The sequence below is a fragment of the Euleptes europaea genome, chromosome 21 (genome assembly GCF_029931775.1).
Source record: "Euleptes europaea isolate rEulEur1 chromosome 21, rEulEur1.hap1, whole genome shotgun sequence".
Classification (NCBI taxonomy): Eukaryota; Metazoa; Chordata; class Lepidosauria; order Squamata; family Sphaerodactylidae; genus Euleptes; species Euleptes europaea.
The window spans coordinates 7,643,111-7,665,223 of record NC_079332.1 but is presented as its reverse complement, the minus strand read 5'-3'; the positions used below and the strand labels follow the sequence as shown (position 1 = coordinate 7,665,223).

The window sequence follows — 22,113 nt, the reverse complement described above, 5'->3', positions numbered from 1 at the left end:
ACGACTTTCATATTGCAACTGGAAGAGCACGAGGTTTCCACTGAATTTGGAAAACAGGAATTGAGACATCTGGATCAACTTTCAACTACGTGCCACTTCTTTTGATTGCACATCTGAATTATGACCCCTGGAGCCCACCGACGATTCCAGAAGGGTTCATCTTTTGCAGCCAAAATAAAACAGGAGTCCAGCAGCAGGCCCATAACAGTTACCAAAATGTCACGTAACTTTAAAATATATACTGTATTTTCTGGCGTATAAGACTACTTTTTAACCCAGGAAAATCTTCTCAAAAGTTGGGGGTCGTCTTATACGCCGGGTGTCGTCTTATACGCCGGATGCTGAATTCCGAGCCGGACTGGAGAATCTCCCTGGGGAGCCGCCTCCGCTCTGTCCATGTCCCCGGGGGTTGAGCCGCCCCAGGACTACCGGTGGTGGCCGCGGGGTTGGGGCGCAGTCCCGAGGGCTGGCCCCAGGCTGCGGACTCAGGTTGGGCCACTCCAGGAGGTCTGGGGGTTGCCGCGGGGTTGGGGGGCAGTCCTGAGGGCCGACCCTAGGCCACGGACTCGGGACAATCCCAAACTCTAAATTTTAACTGTAAAAATGGGGGGTCGTCTTATACGCCCAGTCGTCTTGTACGCCGGAAAATACGGTATATATCCCTGAAGACAGTTTCACTGGAGACAACAAAAAGGATTCTCCCCATGGATAGTGTTTTTTTCCTCTTTTTTTGTAAAGAGGTCAAACCCGCTATCACTTATAGCTGCATGATATTGCAGACCACACCTTCAGTACAGAAAAAGAGCCGCCGCCCCATCAAACACGATGCCTAGCTGTTCCTCTGATATCATGAAAAAGAACTGCAAGTCTTGGAGGAGGCTGAAGAGGCTTCTACATTAAGACTCAGTGTTGGCTTAGATGAATTAAAGAAAGCACATCCAGGTAAATATTGGGGGACGGGGAGAAAGTATAGTCAGTTCCCAGTTTAATGTTCTTTCTAACGGAAGGACCTGTTCTAGCACAACATCAGGGTGTCATTTTTTTCTTACCCCAGAATTAATCATGGATATTTGATACGTTATTAACATAGCAGTCCATCTAAATCAGTGCATTCTCTCCCCAAGATTGGAGGCAGATTAGTTTATTTTCCCCACAGTTGGAAGAAGAGGAGTTGGTTTTTATATGCCGACTTTCTCTACCACTTAGGGGAGACTCAACCTGGCTTACAATCACCTTCCCTTCCCCACAACAGATACCCTGTGAGGTAGATGGGGCTGAGAGAGCTGTGACTAGCCCAAGGTCACCCAGCTGGCTTCATGTGTAGGAGTGGGGAAACAAATCCAGTTCACCAGATTAGCATCCACCGCTCATGTGGAGGAGTGGGGAATCAAACCCAGTTCTCCAGATCAGAGTCCACCGCTCCAAACACCAAGAAGTTGCCCTATACCAGGCAAGTTCATTGATCAGTTCCAAGTGACCGTTGTTTTCCAAGAACTCTGGCGGAAATTTCTCCCCACACCTCCCGAAATCCTTTTATTGGCATTACCTGAGACCGAACCTGGGGCCTGCCACATAGAGACTGTGCCGGTGCGCAAGACCTCCTCCTGAATATCCATCCCTCGATGGTAGAGTCATTATGGCTTTAACCTTTCTTCGACTGTCGTCTCTCTTTAGAAAGTGTGATGCGGCAAAAACCTGCACAGTTTATCCCTCCAGAAACAACAAAGCTAACTCCCCCCCCAAAAAAACCCACCAATATCTCAAGCATACCACCCTTCAACTCTCTCTCCTGGCCTCCATGATAAGCATGGAGGATTCAGGAAGTAAAACAAGATACCCATCTGTTGCTACTGATGTTGTCCCTGAAAACCTGAGACTGCAGTTTTAGTAGGCAGCTATTGATTATTGCATGGATGTACCATTCTGGAAAACCCACTTATGCCACCTTTGTTTTCTTTTCACTGGCATAGACCTTCTGCCCTTCACTTTCAGTCAGTGACCTCAAGTTTTCACATAGCGAGTAGTGTGAAAGTTTCCATCACTCACAACTGGGCAGACCTTAAAATGTTCCATTTCCCTGGGCCCTTCGTGCAAATAACAAACCCATGCAAACAGGATTCGCAGTCTCTTCCAGCTCATTAAAGGAAACTTTTCTTTAAAATCCACTTTAATTCTTAGTACTATGAATAGTAGAAGCTAAAATGACTAAACTGAGGCTATCGTATTTTGGTCACATCATGAGAAGACAAGAGTCACTGGAAAAGACAGTCATGCTAGGAAAAGTTGAGGGCAGCAGGAAAAGAGGAAGACCCAACAAGAGATGGATGGACTCGATAAAGAAAGCCATAGCCCTCAATTTGCAAGATCTGAGCAAGGATTTCAGAGATAGGACATTTTGGAGGACATTAATTCATAGGGTCGCCATGAGTTTGAAGCGACTTGACGGCACTTCACACACACACACACACACTATGAATCGACAAATCTTCTATTTAACGTGTCGTTTAGAATGGTTTTGGATCCTAATTAATAACATACCTAGTCCTGGGACGACAGTATTCACTTCTCCCACAAGAAGGCAGCTTAAGCTAAGGAAACACTCCCTGTCTCCACTCCACACCTGGACTTAATGTGTAACTGCATTAGGGGGCAAACCAGGTGCAATTTTTAAAGAGCCACTTTTAAAAAAAGCAAAAGCAAAAAAGACAAGTTTATTAATACGATCACAGACCAGCACAAACCACGACAACATTCAAAATAGTATTAAAGAAAACACTAGAAATGTGACAAATCTTGCTGGGTGAACTTGGGCCAGTCACACAAGTTTATTAATACGGCCATAGACCAGCACAAATCTCAACAAAATTCGAAATAGTAGTAAAGAAAACTCTAGAAAGAGACGAACCAACAGGTTGAAATTAAATCAAAAGAGTTTCCGTCTAGACATTAGTCAGAGCGGTTCCTCAGTGGAACAGGCTTCCTTGGGAGGTGGTAAGCTCTCCTTCCCTGGAGGTTTTTAAGAAGAGGTTAGATGGCCATCTGTCAGCAATGCTGATTCTATGACCTTAGGCAGATGATGAGAGGGAGGGCATCTTGGCCATCTTCTGGTCACTAGGGTGTGGGGGGGGAAGGTAGTTGTGCATTTCCTGCATTGTGCAGGGAGCCGGACTTGATGACCCTTCCAACTCTATGATTCTATTAATCTTCTATCTAAAGTGTCATTTGGAATGGAGTAGGATGCTAATTGAACTGAACTGACCCTAGAAGCTAAAATGACTAAACTGAGGCTATCGTATTTTGGTCACGTCATGAGACGACAAGAGTCACTGGAAAAGACAGTCATGCTAGGAAAAGTTGAGGGCAGCAGGAAAAGAGGAAGACCCAACAAGAGATGGATGGACTCAATAAAGGACGCCACAGCCTTCAATTTGCAAGATCTGAGCAAGGCTGTCAAAGACAGGACATTTTGGAGGACTTTCATTCAAAGGGTCACCATGAGTCGGAAGCGACTTGACGGCACTTAACACACACACACACACAGGATGCTAATTAATGGCATTTCTGGTCCTGGAATGGCAGTGTTCCCTTCAACCACCAGATGGTAGCAAAAGCTAAGGAATCACTCCCGGGCTCCGCTCCCGGGCTTTTTTCTCAGTAGCTTTTCAAAATGGATCTTAAAATAATGCTATTCTAAGGCGGCGTTGAAGTTGACCAGGGAGGGGAGAGGGAGGCCTGGGTTTGAATCCCCACTTGTGCCATGGAAGCTCGCTGGGTGACCTTGGGCCAGTCACCTTCTCTCAGCCTAACCTACCTCACAGGGTTATTGTTGTGAGGATGAAATGGAGGTGGGGAGAATTGATGTAAGCCGCTATGAGTTCCCACTGGGGAGAAAGGCCGGGTACAAATGAATTACTAAATGCAAAATAAATATGGACTAGCAAATCAGCACGTCTTTTATCAGCCAGAAATAAAAACACGGTTAGGCAAATTGCAGTTCCTTGTTCTGCTTCCTCCTGATTTTAATTTTACAGATGGATCCTTTCTCATAAACAGCCGTTTTGCATATTCGCTGCTGCTTTGAACTGTTTTCATTTGTCCCAACGTTTCATATTTCTAAGATGCTTGCCAATCTTCATTTATTTATAAACTCCCTCAAGAGCCAACTCCAAAAGACCAAGGGGTAGAAAAATCTAAAATAAATCACTAATCAGAACTTCCATGTTCCGAGACAGTATACCACTGGATATCAGTTGCTAGGGGCAAATAGCAGGGAAGGATTGTTACCTTCCTACCCTGTTTGTGGGTTTCGCAGTAATATCACAGTTGACCACTGTGAGAAAACAGGATCCTGCAAGTAGAACTTCTTTTCTTTCCAAATCTTGCCTCTACAATTCTGGTTCTGAGCTGTGGTTTTATAAATACTTGGCGGTCAGTCACTTTGTGTTTTCTAGAGAGGGAACGGTGGGATATAGATTGCAGCTACTAACAGATAAAAATACATTTCCGCTCAACATCCATGCTGTACGTCTGGTGCTATGGAAGGAAAATGAAAAGGATATTTCGAAAGAGCACATAATACCTTCTTCCGAGAGAACCAGCGTTTATCCTGTCACTTTTGATGGGGTTTCTGTTCTTTTCTATCTGATAAAGGGGACGGTTGAGTCTTTTAAAAAACTGTCTCAAAAAGTTCTTTAAAAAAGATTCCGCTCTTTCAATAACTCACTTATTCCACCGTTATCAGCTCTCAGCAGAATACCTGCCACCATCTGAGCTGATCTTAGTATGTCACTAAAAATGGGGGTAAGTACTTTCCTTCAGCCGTCTGTGTGCTGAGTTCCAATTCTGCTGACTTTTATATTCTCAAAGAGGACTTAGCCGTTTCCCACCCCACCCCTTCTTTGTCCCCATAATCTGCACTGCGCGTCAAAACGGGCTTTGCTCCCAAAGACATGTCATCCATTGAAGTCTGCAACTAATCCTGTATTCCTTTTTAAGACTCAACACACGGCAGTCTCAAGGCATCTCCATCACACCCTGGAAACATGCCTTTCCCGCTCCTTTTAAGTAGAGAACATCCAGGCTGATGTGGGGGGAGGAAACCTGCTATTTGGTCCTCTTCGGGTTGGTCCAAAGAAGGAGGCATTATGCAATTGCCGTCTCTGGAATTTTTCCACGGACCAAAATGCTGGCCAACTTCTTATCGACAAGAAAGTCCATCTCCTCGGGGCTCTGTGAGACTCAGATGTACGTCACCCTGTTCTTGGGGGCGGCTGAGTGCATCTTCCTAGCCGTGATGGCGTTCGACCGCTACGTCGCCATCTGCCACCCTTTGCGCTACGCCGTCCTCATGAGCAAACGAGTCTGTGTTGGTATGGCTGCTGGCTCGTGGATCATCACCTTCCTCGGCTCGGTGGTTCCTCTCTACGTGTTGAAGCTCCCGTTCTGCGACTCCAACGTAATCGACCATTACTTCTGCGAAGTCCCGGCCATGCTCGAGTTGGTGTGCGTCGACACGACCGCGAGCGAGAGCGCATTGCAGCTGGGTGGGGTCGCATCTGAGATATTCCCTTTTGTCCTCATCCTTCTCTCGTACATCCGCATCATCATCGCCATCTTGCGCATCGCCTCCGCCGACGGCAGGAGGAAAGCTTTCTCCACGTGCTCAGCCCACCTGACGGTGGTCACCATTTTCTACACCACCGCCATGCTCATGTACATGAGGACAAAGGAGCAGCGCACGCCACAGCAGGATAAAGTGATCTCGGTCTTCTACACCGTCATAAACCCCATGCTCAACCCAATCATCTACAGCCTGCGCAACAGTGAGGTGAAAGGGGCTTTTATGAAAGCCCTGGGACGAAGCAAAATGGCCCAGCCCTAAAAGAAGCTTTTTCACTAAAGAGCCCCCCTTGAAACAAAGTGTTTTTCCCCCTCATCTGTGACTCTGCCATTCTGACTGACTGGGAAACTTGCCTGTTCAACATCCCCCACCACCACCACCACCCGGTTTTCAAAAACATGTGCCTTGAACGCTGAATTAACAGAATTACATTTTGGCCGCCATGCCAAACTATCAACCTTGTAAAACTATCTGCTCCGAGCAGGTGGAGAAAACTGGTGGAGAGTCAGCATGGTGTAGTGGTTAAGAGCGGTGGTTTGGAGCAGTGGACTCTGATCTGGAGAACTAGATTTGCTTCCCCACCCCTCCACATGAGTGGTGGAGGCTGATCTGGTGAACTGGATTTGTTTCCCACTCCTCCACATGAAGCCAGCTGGGTGACCTTGGGCTAGTCACACTCTCTCAGCCCCACCTACCTCACAGGGTGTCTGTTGTAGGGAAGGGAAGGGAAGGTGATTGTAAGCCGGTTCGATTCTTCCTTAAGTGGTAGAGAAAGTCGGCATATAAAAACCAACCCTTCTTCTAAAGGATGCAAATTATACGGCACCGCCTTACGTGCCCTGGGACTGGAAATTATCAGTTGACAAGCTGGTGAGCATGTGCAAGACATAATTCTGCATTTCGGGTACAAATAACATTTCAACCTCTGCACCCATTTTCAGAGGGGAGGGAGAAGCAACAATGCTGTGCCTCTTTTCAGCGTTGAGGGTGCGTGAAGTCTGGTGTGTTCGTTTAAGAGGTAGAGGGGCTGTACGACGTTTAAACACCAGCTTCAAGAACACGATTCTGGGTGAATCAAATGTGACAACAGCAGAAATTCACCTTTGCTATTCTTGGTCACAGGACCTCTCCCTCTTTTGCCCCTTCTCTCTTGCTGATGTTGTCTATTCACCTTCTGGCTCTCTCTTCTTCCCCTCGTTCTTCTGGACCGCAGCCCCCACTCTATTACTAGGCCCCATCATCACTAAGCTAACTGCCAACCTTGCACCTCTGAAAAGGTCAGCCAATGATAGCCAGAGGCCTGCCCACCCCTCTGTGACATCAGGACAACTCAGCCAATCACCCAGACCCTCCCTGCATCTAAAAGTAGACAAAGCCAGAAGCCGACACACAGGCTCCAACATCACACTGGTTCAATCCAGACTGTGAAGAGATTAATCTTTTCACCTTTAAAGATTGAAAGTGGGGAGATGTTTGGATTTTTTTTTTTATTCATGTAAAACTGTATTCCAAAATAAAAACTTAATTTACCAACACAAGTAACAGAACTGGGAAATACATGAGTAATACATTCAACTGTTGGAAAACAAAGGTAATACGGTCTGCTCCCAACTTTCGTCCCACCGCAACTGCTCGGCCGTCCGAAGATTTCTCCTGAATAAATTAAGCTTGCCTTCTGCAGTAGGAAATTCCCAGAAAAGCATCTTCAAGGTGAAAAAAAAATAAAGGGAGGGGAGAGAGGGAGAGAGACAGACAGAGATTAGTGCAATTTGCAAGAGAATTGAAATTTTGCAGTTTTCAAAAGGTCAGACTTCCTGTAAAAGCGCTAAATGGACAGTGACTGACAGATGCATTAGAACGCCAGCATTTTTTCCTAGATAGAAATGATCTCAAATTTTAAAAGGTCCCTTTATGCCCACGCATGAAAAGAAACACACTTAAACAAACAACATGCCTACAGGAAAGCAGTACTTCCGAAAATACGTCAGCATTTGCATTACAATCACATACTTGCATAACATGACAAGAATATCGGATTGTCAGAGCCTAACACAAGGAAAAGATACTCTGGGCTGTAAATACCCAGGGACAAGGAGGGGATGAGGGTAAAGTCGGGCAGCAAATCCCCTCCTGCCCGCACTCTGCTAACCTTGCTGTTAGCTCATAAACAGTCTTCACTACAACCCCCTGGTGACTTTTTGGGCACAAGGATCTTGCTACCCTTCAATTTGGGGGAAGGGGGTTCCCACTGTGGGTTGCAATGGGAAGGAAAAAAATCCAGGAAAGAGTCATTAAATCATGAGCAAGATTCGAGTCCAGAAGCTCCTTAAAGACTAACGAGATTTCCAGGGAGATAGAAGCATCTGAAGAAGTGAGCTGTGGCTCCCGAAAGCTCTGCCAGAAATTGTTAGTCTTTAAGGTGCTACTGGACTTTTGCTCTTTTCTACTGAGATTTCCAGGGTATATGATAAAGGGACCCGTGACACTCAGAAGCTTATACCCTGGAAATCTTGCTGGTCTTACGGCTACCCACCTTAAACACATTCATTCATGCTACTCTTAGAATACAACCCCGTGCAGGCCTGATGGTAACGTAGCCCAGATCTGTGTATTCACTCCAGTCAACATACTACCCTTTCCCTTCTGCAGCTTTCCATTTGATGCCTTTATTACGCTGGGGCTAATCCTATACGCATTTACTCAGAAGTAAGTCCCGCAGGCTGCAACAGGGCTCGCTTCCAAGCAAGCCCGCAGAGGGCTGCCACTCACAAACGGTCTGTAATGAATCGACGTCCCGCATCCACGCGTTAACAACAACGTGGTCATCTAGCGCGGGAATTCAATCCATCGGCCTGCCGATTCTCAAATCCCCTCCGTACCTTCAGCTGTCCAGCGAGTTCGCTCGAGTCTTTGAATATCAATCCGTTCACTTCGTGCTTCACAAGCTCGTGCAAGCTGTGAAGAGACAAGCAGAAGCCGGCAGGCGGGTTCCGGCAACGTGTTAAAAAGAGGCCATTCTCGGTATTGATTGATGGGACGCATCCTATCGCTTTCCCTGCGATAAGCCCAACTCAATAAAAATGCCCGTGACTTGTAATTAACAGGCCTAATCTCCAACGCTGCCTTTGTCTGTCAGCTTTCGTCTCCTGGACCTGCTAGGCAGGAGACAGCCGAGACAGAGGAGGAAGGTGTTTGAGAAACCCTGTCATTCATTGGTTCTTGTAGGTTATCCAGGCTGTGTAACCGTGGTCTTGGTATTTTCTTTCCTGACATTTCGCCCGCAGCTGTGGCAGGCATCTTCAGAGGAGTAACACTGAAGGACAGTGTCAAGTGTGTAGGAAGAGTAATATATAGTCAGAAGGGGGTTGGGTTTGAGCTGAGTCATTGTCCTGCAAAGTATTAAAGGTAATGTGCAAATCACTGTCCTGTAAGTATCAAGATAATGTGCTAATGAAGGTGTGGTATGTTAATGTGGAACCATTGTATCCTGAAGTGATCTGTTACCATGTGGAATCCAAGGCTAAGAAAATACCAAGACCACGGTTACACAGCCCGGATAACCTACAAGAACCAATGAACTCTGACCGTGAAAGCCTTCGACAATATCCTGTCATTCATCTTCAGCCACATTTCCATACACATTCCCACGGGGTGGGTCTTTAGCAGCTATGTGCGGTAGTATCGGCTTGAACTCAAGCGACTTGGTCAATATTTTTTAGAAAGGTACTGCAAAGACGTGTCCTTCTTCATGCGCCGGACCAATCAACCCATGAAACCAGGTGCCAAAATAAATCCGTTAGACCAGTGGTTCCCGAAGTGGGCAGTACCACCCCCTGGGGGGCGGCGGTGGGATTACCTAGGGGGGCATTAAGAGGCAAGAAGGCAGCAGGGGGCGCTAGAGGTGGGCCCCTTCAACTGTGTTGTTCACCCATTTACAACAGATCAAGCTACTATGCTGGCAAATTTGGTAAAAACGATCGGAATTTTTTCCCAGGCTTTGAAGAGCTGGTACCACTGGATCAAGTTCGTCAGTTTCATTGAATAAATTTCAACTAAAAAGTTTTAATTTGATTTTGAATAGATGTGCAATTAATTGTTACTGTTTTGAAATGTTATGATCTTCTTTAGTGAGTCACACAAACCCCTGTTCCGAATAATGCTTTTTATAGGATAGGGGGCACTGGGGTTGAATTTGTGGAACCAAGGGGGAGGTGGCCCGAAAAGTTTGGGAACCACTGCGTTAGACATTCCAGTGCAAGAATGTGCCTTCAACCAAGTCAGACTGTTTGTTTAGCTCAGAACTGACTGACAGAAATGCTCCAGGCAGGAAGAGGGGGGTTTGACAATGCCTCTCACATAAGATTCTCGAACTAGAGATGTGAGGGATTGAACCTGAGGCCTTCTGCTATCAAAGCAGGGGCTCTGCTGCCGAGCCACGGTTCCCCTTTCCAAGGCAGTGTGGGACACTGCTGTTTTGGAAAGAGAGAGTTAGCAGCTGTTGTTGAACACATGAAGCTGCCTAATACCGAATCAGACCCTTGGTCCATCAAAGTCAGTATTGTCTACTCAGACCAGCAGCAGCTCTCCAGGGTCTCAAGCAGAGGTCTTTCGCATCATCTACTTGTCTAGTCCCTTTAACTGCAGATGCCAGGGATTGGACCTGGGACCTTCTGCACGCCAAGCAGATGCTCTACCACTGAGCCACAGCCTCTCCCCTAACCACAGTCCCTCCCCTTGTCCCGTTTGCCAGCCTCCTCGCTGTAGCGTCTTCCTGCATTCCAAAGCGAAGTTGGTCACTCTGTGCAAAAACGGCTTGCATTTAAAGCAGTATTATTTTGTCACGGACCCATGCTTCACATCAAACTCTGGGCCACCTTGATAACACGAACCAGTTGGCTCTGACAAAAAGCAGGATGTGGAACGCGCACATGCTTACCACCGGAAGTGCACCGCGCACACAGGCAGGCAGCAACCAAACATGTCCACGACCTTCATGGGGAGATCCAAGCCACTGGATGATTTGTGGAGGCACACGCCCAAGTCCGCTGAGCCTGCAAGGTTTACATTGAACAGCCATGAATCAAAATGTTGCATTTTGCGAAGTTTGGGTTTGGGGGCAGTAAAACCCACCCTGCAAACGGAGCAACCAAATGCCCCTCTTCTTGCTGACAAAAAGATAAAACTATTTACCCGTGCATAAATCCATCCCTCTGGTATTCAGCTGGCCACCCTGAATGCATTCACCATGCGTATCCCCGCGCTGAAGATTTCTAAGCAATCCCTTACCCAGCAGAAGGGGGTAGTCCTCTGCCTCCAGCCAGGGCGTACAGATCTGGATATGCTGGAAATGCATGGTCGCAATCAGTTTGCTGTAATACTCTTTCAGGGGCCCTTTGCCTTTTAGGACACAGAAAATGCAAAATTTGGCATGGTTAATTATCATCTCTCAGTCTAAAGAAGAGGAAAACAAAATGGTGAGGAGTGACTACCTGTTATCACACACACCAGAGGAGGAAGCTTCGCCTCATCACTGACGTAACGCTCGTATTCTACAGAAAGACAAATGAGAGAGAGGCTGTTACCGCACTTGTATTCCCAGCGATGTATTAAGAGTTTGAAAACGTTATAAAAAATACTGTTCGCACTTTCTATGTATTCCCAGCGATGTATTAAGAGTTTGAAAACATTATAAAAAATACTGTTCGCACTTTGTTTGGCCCCTTTAGCTGTGAAGATGTCTTCCAACCATTTATAAGCTGTGGTATCCAAAAACCCTTTTAAAGCGATGTTTTTTACAACTTTTTCAAACTCTTAATACATTGCTGGGAATACAAAGTGCGGTAACCCCGAGTCGTAACCTTCCCACAACCCATCGTTCAGAAAAAAAGGGGGGGATTACATGAGGCAAGCTCGGATTTTCAAACTGTCATGGATTCTCTGCAGCAAGAAGGAACTTCCTCCAAGAGAGACTGCAGTTTAGTCCTGCAGGATATCCGTACAACACGCCTTTATCACACCCATGGCAGTAACGCATCCAGAATCCTGTTGCTGATTCAACATAAAGAACCGGTCCATCACCTGCTCTGCTGCCAGCTGTCTGAAACTGCTATTTGGTCATGGACATACGGAATCTCAAAGTACAGGATGTCAACAGGATAAGCCAGATCCTGTACGTCCTGTACAAGAAAGGCTATTCATTGATTCTGGCCCCCCATCGAGACAAGGTGGATTCTTCTATTGCTATTCATCAATAAGTTTCCAAACACTCTTTATTTCTATCCAACTGGACCACACATTTTCTTCTTTTTTAAAAAAAATGTATTTACAACATTTATACTCTGCCTGTGGGGAATTCATCGGGGGCTACCAAGGTGGATAACAGATTTAAAACATACATAATGAAAACACATAATTGAAAACCACTGAATCCAAGCTAAAATCCATATCCCAAAACATAAAGACAACAATTAAAAAATTTTTGCTGCTCAGGGCAACAGAGAGGGCTTCTTTGGTAACCTACCTTCTAAAGCGTTCAACAAGACAGAAAAATCTTCATCCTCTGCAGAAGAGAGAAGAAGAAGAAGAGTTGGTTTTTATATGCCGACTTTCTCTGCCACTTAAAGGAGAATCAAACCGGCTGACAATCACCTTCCTTTCCCCGCCCCACAACAGGCACCCTGTGAGGTGGGTGGGGCTAAGAGAGCCCTAAGAGAGCTGTGACTTGCCCAAGGTCACCCAGCTGGCTTCGTGTGTAGGAGTGGGGAAACCAACCTGGTTCACCAGATTAGCTCATGTGTAGGAGTGGGGAATCAAACCCGGTTCTCCAGATCAGACCCCATCACTCCAAACCACCGCTCTTAACCACTACACCACGCTGGCTCTTTAAAAGGTCACAGCACTCTATAAACAAGCAGGCATTCACAGCCCTACATCCAGTTCCGCTTGAAATACTCGGCTGGGACCACAAATGCTCTAGAGGCACCTAGTTGACCACTGTGTGAGCAGACTGCTGGACTTGATGGGCCTCGGTCTGATCCAGCAGGGCTCTTCTTATGTTCTTAAGTTCCAACCGAGGCAAAACACAGTCACTGAGAACGAGGCATACAGCCTACACGGCGCGCCTCTCTTCTATAGCCAGAGAGGCTCACAGCTGCTAAATCTGAGCAGCAGCTGGAAGGTACAGGGCAAAAAAAATCATTTTTGCTTCTGCATTTGTCCCAATTTATTCCACTATGGTGCATTCTGAGAACAATGGCGGAAGGAAGGAAGGAAGGAAGGAAGGAAGGAAGGAAGGAAGGAAGGAAGGAAGGAAGGAAGGAAGGAATCAATCAATCAATCAATCAATCAGAGGAATCTCCAGGATCAGAGGAGCATGCCGAATATATTAGGTGCTGTGAAACACAGGCAGGATGGTGCTGCTGCAGTCGTCTTGCTTGTGGGCTTCCTAGAGGCACCTGGTTAGCCGCTGTGTGAACAGACTGCTGGACTTGATGGGCCTGGGTCTGATCCAGCAGGGCTTTTCTTATGTTCTTAAGGAAGGGAGGGAGGGAGGGAATGATAAAGATTCAATACAGAAGACAAAGCCAACCCAGAACATCTTAGTGATTAAATCACCTGTTATAAAAGTCAATCCTATGTAGATTAAGGCACGTCTAAACATAGGGGGTTACCGCACTTGTATTCCCAGCGATGTATTAAGAGTTTGAAAACGTTATAAAAAATACTGTTCGCACTTTCTGTGTATTCCCACCAATGTATTAAGAGTTTGAAAACGTTACAAAAAATACTGTTCGCACTTTGTTTGGCCCCTTTAGCTGTGAAGACGTCTTCCAACCATTTATAAGCCGTGTTATCCAAAAACCCTTTTAAAGCGATGTTTTTTACAACATTTTCAAACTCTTAATACATCACTGGGAATACAAAGTGCGGTAACCCCCTGAGTCTGAAGTGGCGGGTTTAAACGCATCTCATTTTGCAAAGGATTGGGCTGGAAAACAGATAGCAAAAAGGCCTCATACATTTGCCAGATTCCCTGGGGAATTCTGACTAACGACACAGATGATTTCCAAAGTACTATGTCAATTCACGGTGGCCCACGCCACGGTGTCCAAGGCAGAAATTCCAAACAGTACCCCTCTCGCAACCGTCGTGCTGAAGTTTTAATGTTAAAAAAATGTATCCAAACATTTGCCATTTCAGCCCGCCTAACTTTAGGGTCAGTTGTGAGACGAACTTTTTAATCGGAACTGGTGCTGCCCATTCTACCACCTTCGTGTTCCACATTGTGCCCCTTCGTTCTCATGCACGTGTGAACCATGCCCAAGTTAAGAAAAGATCTGTCTCAAGGACATGACCTTATTTAAAAAAAAAAAAAAACACATTCTGGTTTACTGGCCAGACCTGTCCAGCTGGTGCTGCTGACCAGGAGAGCCGGCCGGTCTTTGGGGCGGGTCACCTGTCCACTTCGGACGTCTCGTTGCGTGAAGGCCGATTTCTCGTCGCCCGGTAGGTTGGGCTCCGCTCTGAGACAAGGGCATTTAAGAAGCAGAATTTAATCCCCTGCAAGCACACTAGCAAGATATGGCTGGCTCAGCTATTATGTCAGCTGCCTGAGAAGAGAGTTTTCAGGTGGGTAAGCCACATTGGCAGAAGAGAAAGATTCGAGTCTAGTAGCACCTTAGAAACCCACAAGATTTCCACAGTATAAGCTTTCACGAAGAGCTGAAGCCGGTATCTGACAGCTACGGCTCTTGAAACATTATACCCTGGAAATCCTATTGGTCTCTAAGGTGCTACTAGACTCGAATCATGTTCTTCAGGTGCCTGATGGAAGAGACGGCTTCAAGCTATTTCTGCAGTACGCAAAAGCCCAGGAAGTTGTACAAGCTAGGGCCAAACACAGAGAGACCTGAAGCAACGTCCATGCAACCCTGAAATGTTCATGTTTGGCCAGTGTCCTTTCTTCCCCCCGCACACCTTCGAAATGAAAGCAGGAAGAAATCGCCTTTGGGTCCTAAATCCATTCACATTCGCTGTGTGCCATCCGCACATCAAAATGAACATGTTGCAAATTTCCCCCCTTCTTAGCTTGACAGGACAGGCGTCCCTAGCCTTTTCGAGGGTTTGGGATTTTGTGGAAGGAAGCTGAGCATCACCCCAAATTATTTTCCACGGGAAGTTGAGCCAAACCCAGAATGGCAGCCTCAGGAGGCGAAGCCAAACAAAAAACCTCACGCCTCCTGAGAAAAAGGCACCATATTGGGGAACCCTGAGACAGGACAGCACCTCTATCAACTTATGCCTGTATCAACTTACATGGATCGGGCTTTAAATGGAACATAGTCTTTGCTGAGCTTCATGAAGAGGCTATGCTGGTCGCGCAGCGGCGTCTCCTTGAAGAAAGATGCTGGCCTGTCATACAGGGTTATCGCTCTGAAACAAAACGGACTCACTGGATAAATGGCAAAAAACAAAGATCACTAAAAATAAGACATCAGTGAAAATTTAAAAGGAACGCTAAGGAAGGAGGGCTCTCGCCCTGAACGCCACCCTGGAAAAAAAAGTATTTGCACAAGACAGGAAAGCCTAAACAAATGATATTGACAAAAGGAAGAGCAGGGGAGCCCTACGTAGAGTTTCTCCAGTCTAAGCTTATTGTAATTAATGGGCTCAGATTGGAGCAACTCTGCGTAGGACTGTGCTCTAACTCTAGCCAGGGAGCAAGACGGCACACCTTCTCGTAATATCTGCATGCCGCTGAACTGTATGACGCATGGAACAAGACTTGTAGCTGAGAGGCCACCGAGAATAAATTCACAGACTTGCGGAGACAATCGCAGAATATAGCAGAATATAAAATTCAACCATCTTCGCTTTTGATCCAACAGAAACCTACAGAACTCATCAGGTTCTGGATACTGAGACGTTGCTGGCATAAACTTCAGGTAAAATACATTTTGTTGAACGGCAACAGATTTTTCATTCGGCCAAAGTCGATCTTGAGCGGCCTGCTCACCTGATGTGACAGTTCACCTCCAGATCCTCTTTCATCGCATCCGTTACGCAAATGTTATAATCAGAGAAACGGCCAAAGAGCTCTTCATACCTGAAAGAAGGCAAGGAGGCGGTGCTGAATCCACCGATCTCGCACAGGTATTTTTACTAAAATGGAACTTTCTTTACTCATCTGCAACGCCTTCGTATTGATTTAAAAGAAATATAAAACCACGGTGATACTGAAGCGAGATCACGTGGCGGCAAAAGGCAAGGTAATTTCTCTGGTTCCCTTTCAAAGCATGGGAACTCTTTGCAGGCTAACTCTTCCCACACTATACGATAACGCTTACCTTCACGATCTCCCAGGGAAATCGCAGTGCAGAGTTACAACCTTTTAAACTCAGTAGAAGTAAATGGGTTGAGAAAACCATAACCCTACTTGGGATCGCGCTGTAAGCAACGTGACACTGTTTTAAAAAGCTGGACCATAAATTGGGGGCTAATTCAGCAGCCGATTAAAAAAAAAAAGTAGTATAACTTGTTGATTTAGGAAATTCATTTGCCTCCTCTCCAGAGACCTTCTCAAGGCAGCTCTGAGGGCAAAACACAATGAAGTCATGAAAACAAATTATCAATATTACATTATGCCAGGAACATTAAAAAAAATTATGTGGCATAAACTGATGTCCATAAAACAGTCCTCAGGCTAGAAGCACACCATACAAAACAAGCTTGAACAGTTGAAAGCAACGTGTCTTGGAATCGCACGGGGGGGGGGGGGGATTCCAACGGCAAGGTGCCACCATGGAAAAAGCCCTGTCTCTGGTTGCCACCCTCCTCTCTTCCACAGGAGGAGACTCTTAACTTGAAGGCTGGGGAGAATAGGAGGAGGAACAGCCCCTTAAAATACCCCCAGGCCCAAGCCATATACAGATTTAACAGTAAGAACCAAAATTCTGAGTCGTACCTTAGAAACAAACTGGCAGCCAGCCAACATTTAAAATACACTGGGGGGAGAATATACCCTACACCTTCATAGACTACAAATATGTTTTAAATATATAAAACAAGGATGCATATTTGGGGTCTCTTATGGCCCAACTAGCCCTGACCTGGATGGCTCAGGCTAGCCTGATCTCGTCAGATCTCAGAAGCTAAGCAGGGTCAGCCCTGGTTAGTATTTGGATGGGAGACCACCAAGGAAGCCCAGGGTTGCTGTGCAGAGGAAGCCAATGGCAAACCACCTCTGTTAGTCTCTTGCCATGAAAACCCCAAAAAGGGGTCGCCATAAGTCGGCTGCGACTTGGCAGCACTTTACACACACACAAGGCCCAACTAATCTGTTTATCCTTTTTGCAAATATAGACGTGATATTCAGTGTCAAAAAGGCCTGAGATTTCCCAGACATTCCTACTCTTGTTTGCTAAAAGGCTCGCAGAAATGGCTTGACGTTTCTGCCCTCAACACGCAGTCTGTTCGGAGCCCCCATTTATTTTACACTGGGGAGAGTGTTTGCCAAAAGAGACTCTCCAACTGCATCAAAGAACTATTGTCTAGTGCTCAAATTACCAGTTATGAAATGGGGTCAACTTCCTGGAAAGACACCTTGTTAAATGTCACTACTGGCAGTACTAATTCTTGGGAAAGCCCCCTCTCCCAGGTAGGTCACAGTTTAAAAGCGGGGTTTGTCAATACCAGCTGTTTACATTTCTTGCTCAAGAGAGAACTGGTAATCCTTCTTCTCCATCCTGTCTGTTGGATCCCAGTAAGCTCACACGTGGCATTTTAAGACAAACCTGGAAGTGGCTTCATGGACTCCCACTGGAGAAGTCAAACTTGCGGGTAGAAGCAACAGAAAAGTGTGCTACAATGTAAGCCTCTGAATAAAGCGGCCCGAACGTCATCTGAAGTCTTTGTATATGCCTGGATATTTCCTCCTTTGATAGCAGAATACCCCTTGGCCAAAAAACAGATGGCCTGAAATTGCCACAGGCAGTGAGAAAACGTGCCCTTTTTTTGACCGGCAGCAGGGCTTCCCGATCTGTATTTCCCTTCCCTACATCTAGAAAAACCAGAATTACACAGAAGCGTAAAAAGGAAGAGCAGCATAAACTACTCAAAATAAGTGGAAATCATGTAAAAGAGCAGAACAGGTGCCTAAGAAACAGGCTCTAAGAAATACTAATTCTGTCGCTGGGCAGTCCTAATTCAGCACCAAAGACATTCTGCACTCTGAGGTATCTCAGAATTGAGAATGTCCTTGCTGCAGAATTTGTACTGCCCAGGAGCAGAATCAGTATTCCTTAGCACCAAGTAAGTAAGCAAAACAGAGGTTAGGTCATCATGATAATATTCCAACACCACAGCTAAGCTCAGTATTAGCTATCAATATTTGCTAGCTCCATGTCGATTCCGAGTCACCAAATGCAAATATTTCAGCAGACGCCCCGCCACCCTCAACCATGGCATCCCATCAACCACCACCACCCCAAAAAAAGAAAAAGGGCCCTCGTACAAACCATTTAGCGATCCAGACTAATGGGTGTCTGTCTCCATGCGTCAGGCTCAATATGGTATACCCGTAGTTGTGCCAGTCGATTATGAGCTTGCTTCCGCGCAGAAAGCAAACGGCCCAGGTAACAGCTATGCTGGGCAGCCCTGGAGGATTCTGATCGTAAAATGGAGACCAAAAAAGCAACAACAGCCAATGTATTTCGAAGCAACACCAGCAAAGGTATTTAACCACTCTCCCCTGCTGCTCACTATGCCTTCTCGCCAGATCAGCTCCCTCCCTTCTCTTTACAGCCCACCCACCTTCCAACTGTGCCTTAAATCTCTAAGCCTCACTGCTTACGCCGCACATATAAAAGTTGCTTTTCTTGCCTCACTATTTCTTCTCTACCCTTTCTCCCACTATGAAACTACAGGCGGCTAACTCAACAGGGCAGACATCTGCCACGTTTTCATACACACACACACCCCATGTATGAGGTTTTCACATATTACTCTTTAAAAGCCAATTTCCAATATAATACTCATGTGACTTGGTCGGTAGCTAGATTCCTTGAAGTTTCATTAGGAACATTGAACTAAATGGGTCTACCCACCAGTGTGCTTTATTTGACGATGCGAAATTGCTGATATTCTAGATACCAAGGTCTTTTGATTGGTAAATTTTTAAGTAGAACTTGTTATGATTATGCCAATAAAGGTATTGAATTTGAACACTGCTCCAGAACATACACCCTCACGCCAATTTAAGCTGCCGTTCATTCCTCTGGGGGACAGTAAATTGTCCAATTTGTGGAAACTGTGGGGAATGCAAAAAAACTGCCCTTTGCCCCCAACACTGGGTGGTTCCCCCTCATCCAGCAGAATTGTGGGATCGCAACAGAACTAAACAGGGATGCAGCTGTGCACAGAAGCACAGGCAGGGATTCTTGCAGTATCTGAGCTTTTCCTCCATTTCAACTTCGCCCATTACAACAACAGGAATTGTGCTGCTAACTTTTCCGAAATGGTAGTGGCAACAGCAAAAGAGCAAAATATCTGATTCCAGTGAATATCTCAGGATCAATAACCCAGCTATGAAGATCAAAATTAAATATACGAATTAACTTTTAAAAAAGCACATTCTACTGTTTCAGTTATTGGTGGCTCTGACAGCAAACGTCGTTTTGAGCCATGCTTTCAACCAAACTTGAAGACAAAGACATTTTGTTTACAAACACACACCTGAAGAAGAACATAGCCTGGATTCTCTATCTTCAACATCATGTAAAACAGTAGGATAGTCTGAATAATCACTTTTGCGATATATTGGAAAACTTTGGGGCCAACTGCAAAAGAGGCAAGAGGCTGTTACCAAAGTAGTTAATCAGTTGCAAGGGGGAGAAAACTAATAACCAGTTTGACAAAGGTGTAAGATGCTTTGTGTATGTGTGCGCATAAAGTCCCGTCAAGTCTCAGATGACTTATGGTGATCCCATTGCCTTCCTCTGCATAAAGGTAAAGGTCCCCTGTGCAGGCACCAGGTCATTCTTGACCCATAAGGTGACATCACATCCCGACATTTACTAGGCAGACTTTGTTTATGGGGTGGTTTGCCATTGCCTTCCCCAGTCATCTTCCCTTTACCCCCAGCAAGCTGGGTACTCATTTGACCGACCTCAGAAGGATGGAAAGCTGAGTCAACCTTGAGCCAGCTACCTGAAACCAACTTGCGTTGGGATTGAACTCAGGTCGTGAGCAGAGCTTTTGACTGCAGTACTGCAGCTTGCCACTCTGCGCCACGGGACTCTTTCCTCTGCATAGAGACCCTGGAATTCCTCGGTGGTGTCCCATCCAAGTGCTTACCAGGGCTGACCCTGCTTAGCTTCCGAGATCTGATGAGATCGGGCTACCTTGGGCCATCCAGGTCAGCGTAAGTAAGATGTTTTACATCCTGAAAATCAGTGTGGTGACATGCCTCAGCACAACACACTGCTCCAGGATTCAGAAATCCCCCAAACTCTGAGCATTTATAGATCATCAGTGGATGGAAACATGGGCGCTGACACTTCTCTACAATGCACCCTCCCATACACAAACACCCCAAATGCTTTCTACACAGCATGTCTTTTTCTAGATCCTGGCTGGGCAGGAGACAGTGAAAAAGGGCATAGAGAAAGTGTTGAGTTCCCACCCCCAGCCTCCATGTTTGGCATGTAATAGACAAAACTGCAATGTTCACCACACCTTGCCATGTTTTATGCTCCGGAATGTGCACTATCTGTATTTTTTCATTACATAATATATCGTTGTGTGGCTTGGTACCTGGAAGAAAAGCAAAAAGATCCCTTTATTTCTTCAGTTGTTTCTTTAAACCATAATTCTTTAATGCAGTAAAGGGGTTCAGAATCTCTTATGAATTCCTGCCCTGGAATGAACATTGCGGAATAATAATAGCACAGAGCAAGAATACTTCTGAACACGATGAAAGCATCCTTAGTCTTGCTAATAATGAGTACGTTAGTTTATTATGATGCACAGCAAGTGTACCTCTGTGCACGTTCAATCAGTATCACATATATGCAAGACTTAGGTCTTTTTGCACATGCTCAGAGGTTCTCTTGCTCCTCATTAAGGAAGGGGCCTGCTGAACATGTACAAAGCATCTTTAATGTCGCTAGGGCGGCCAGCTCCCTCTTCGCCACTGGAGCCTGAGGAGGTTTTGGGGGCAGAGCCTGAGGAGGGCAGGGTTTGGGAAGGGGAGGGACTTTAATGCCATACAGTCCAATGGCCAAAGCGGCCCTTTTCTCCAGGGGAACTGATCTCTATCTGCTGGAGATCGGTTGTAATAGCAGAAGATCTCCAGGTAGTACCTGGAGGTTGCCAACCCTAACCCTCCCCAAGGCTCTCCCCCCCCCCCCAAAATCTCCAAGAATATCCCACCTGGAACTGCCTGGCAACCCTAGAGGGCAGTCAGTACCTGGCAGTTGGCAACCCTATTAATGTCGCCAATACTCAGCTTGTGAACTGATGAGACTAACAAGAAGGCAGATCAACAAGCGTGCCTCTGAGCATGTGCCAAAGACTTCTCCGGCTTGCATCAGGGCCGCTTGCTGAGGATTCGTTTCATGTCGATGGATAAAACAGTTGCTTTGTGCAAACGAACTTGCAAACCACCCTGGCGGGGAGGGGCTGGCTTCTCGAGCAAGCGTTTGTCCCCCGCACCTCTCTCCACAGCGGGCTCCCCAACAATGCTGATTCTATGACTTTAGGCAGTTCATGAGAGGGAGGGCATCTTGGCCATCTTCTGGGAGTGGAGTAGGGGTCACTGGGGGCGTGTGGGGGAGGCAGTTGTGAATTCCCTGCATTGTGCAGGGGGGTGGACTAGATGACCTTCGGGATCCCACTCTGATTCTATGACCTTAGGCAGGTGTTGAGTGGGAGGGCATCTTGGCTATCTTCTGGGCATGGAGAAGGGGTCACTGAGGGTGTGGGAGGTAGTCTGGAATTCCCTGCATTGTGCAGGGGGTGGACTAGATGATCCCGGGGGGTCCCCTTCCAACTCTGACTCACCCGCGTAGCCGACGAAGGCGACGCGGAAGCCCCGGCGGGCCAACGACAGGGCGTGGTACTGCATGCGGGGGCTGCGGCCCAGGTCGCCCAGCACCACCACCACCGCCGCCGCGCGGCCCTGGCGATAGGCAGGCCGCGCCCGGCTCCATAGCAACAGGAGCAGCAGCGCCCCGCACAGGCCCAGCCACAAGAGCGCCGCCATCTTGCGGAAGAAGCGCCACGTGACACAGCCGCGCGGGGGAGGGTGGGAGGGGCGATGGGAGGGATAGGCCCTTGTCACCCCGGCCGCCATGTTGGATCCAGGGCGAGGCTCGGAGGGCGGAAGTGCGCGCGGAACGGCTTCTCCGCCCTTCTCTGTGTATAGGCGTGCGGTCCAGAAGGCGGCGATAGGCTCAGCATGAAGGGGAGGGGCTTGTTTCTTATTGCATGCTATA

General features: G+C 46.7%; 2 protein-coding genes across 2 annotated transcripts; one reads left to right on the top strand and one right to left on the bottom strand.

Annotated features, from left to right (window-relative positions):
* Nucleotides 1-5,182: 5,182 nt before the first annotated feature.
* On the top strand, nt 5,183-5,881 carry LOC130492809 (olfactory receptor 10A7-like). The gene has a single exon (XM_056866595.1). It carries the CDS (start codon nt 5,183-5,185, stop codon nt 5,879-5,881), a length of 699 nt encoding a protein of 232 aa, XP_056722573.1.
* Nucleotides 5,882-7,191: 1,310 nt separating this feature from the next.
* ALG1 (ALG1 chitobiosyldiphosphodolichol beta-mannosyltransferase) lies at nt 7,192-21,881 on the bottom strand. Its single transcript, XM_056866522.1, has 13 exons — nt 21,680-21,881; nt 20,354-20,431; nt 19,352-19,455; nt 18,136-18,284; nt 15,636-15,725; nt 14,936-15,052; nt 14,021-14,142; nt 12,141-12,179; nt 11,110-11,169; nt 10,907-11,017; nt 10,557-10,671; nt 8,500-8,575; nt 7,192-7,323 (listed from the first exon to the last, which is right to left on the bottom strand). Exons 1-13 carry the CDS (start codon nt 21,879-21,881, stop codon nt 7,192-7,194), a joined length of 1,395 nt encoding a protein of 464 aa, XP_056722500.1.
* Nucleotides 21,882-22,113: the final 232 nt, after the last annotated feature.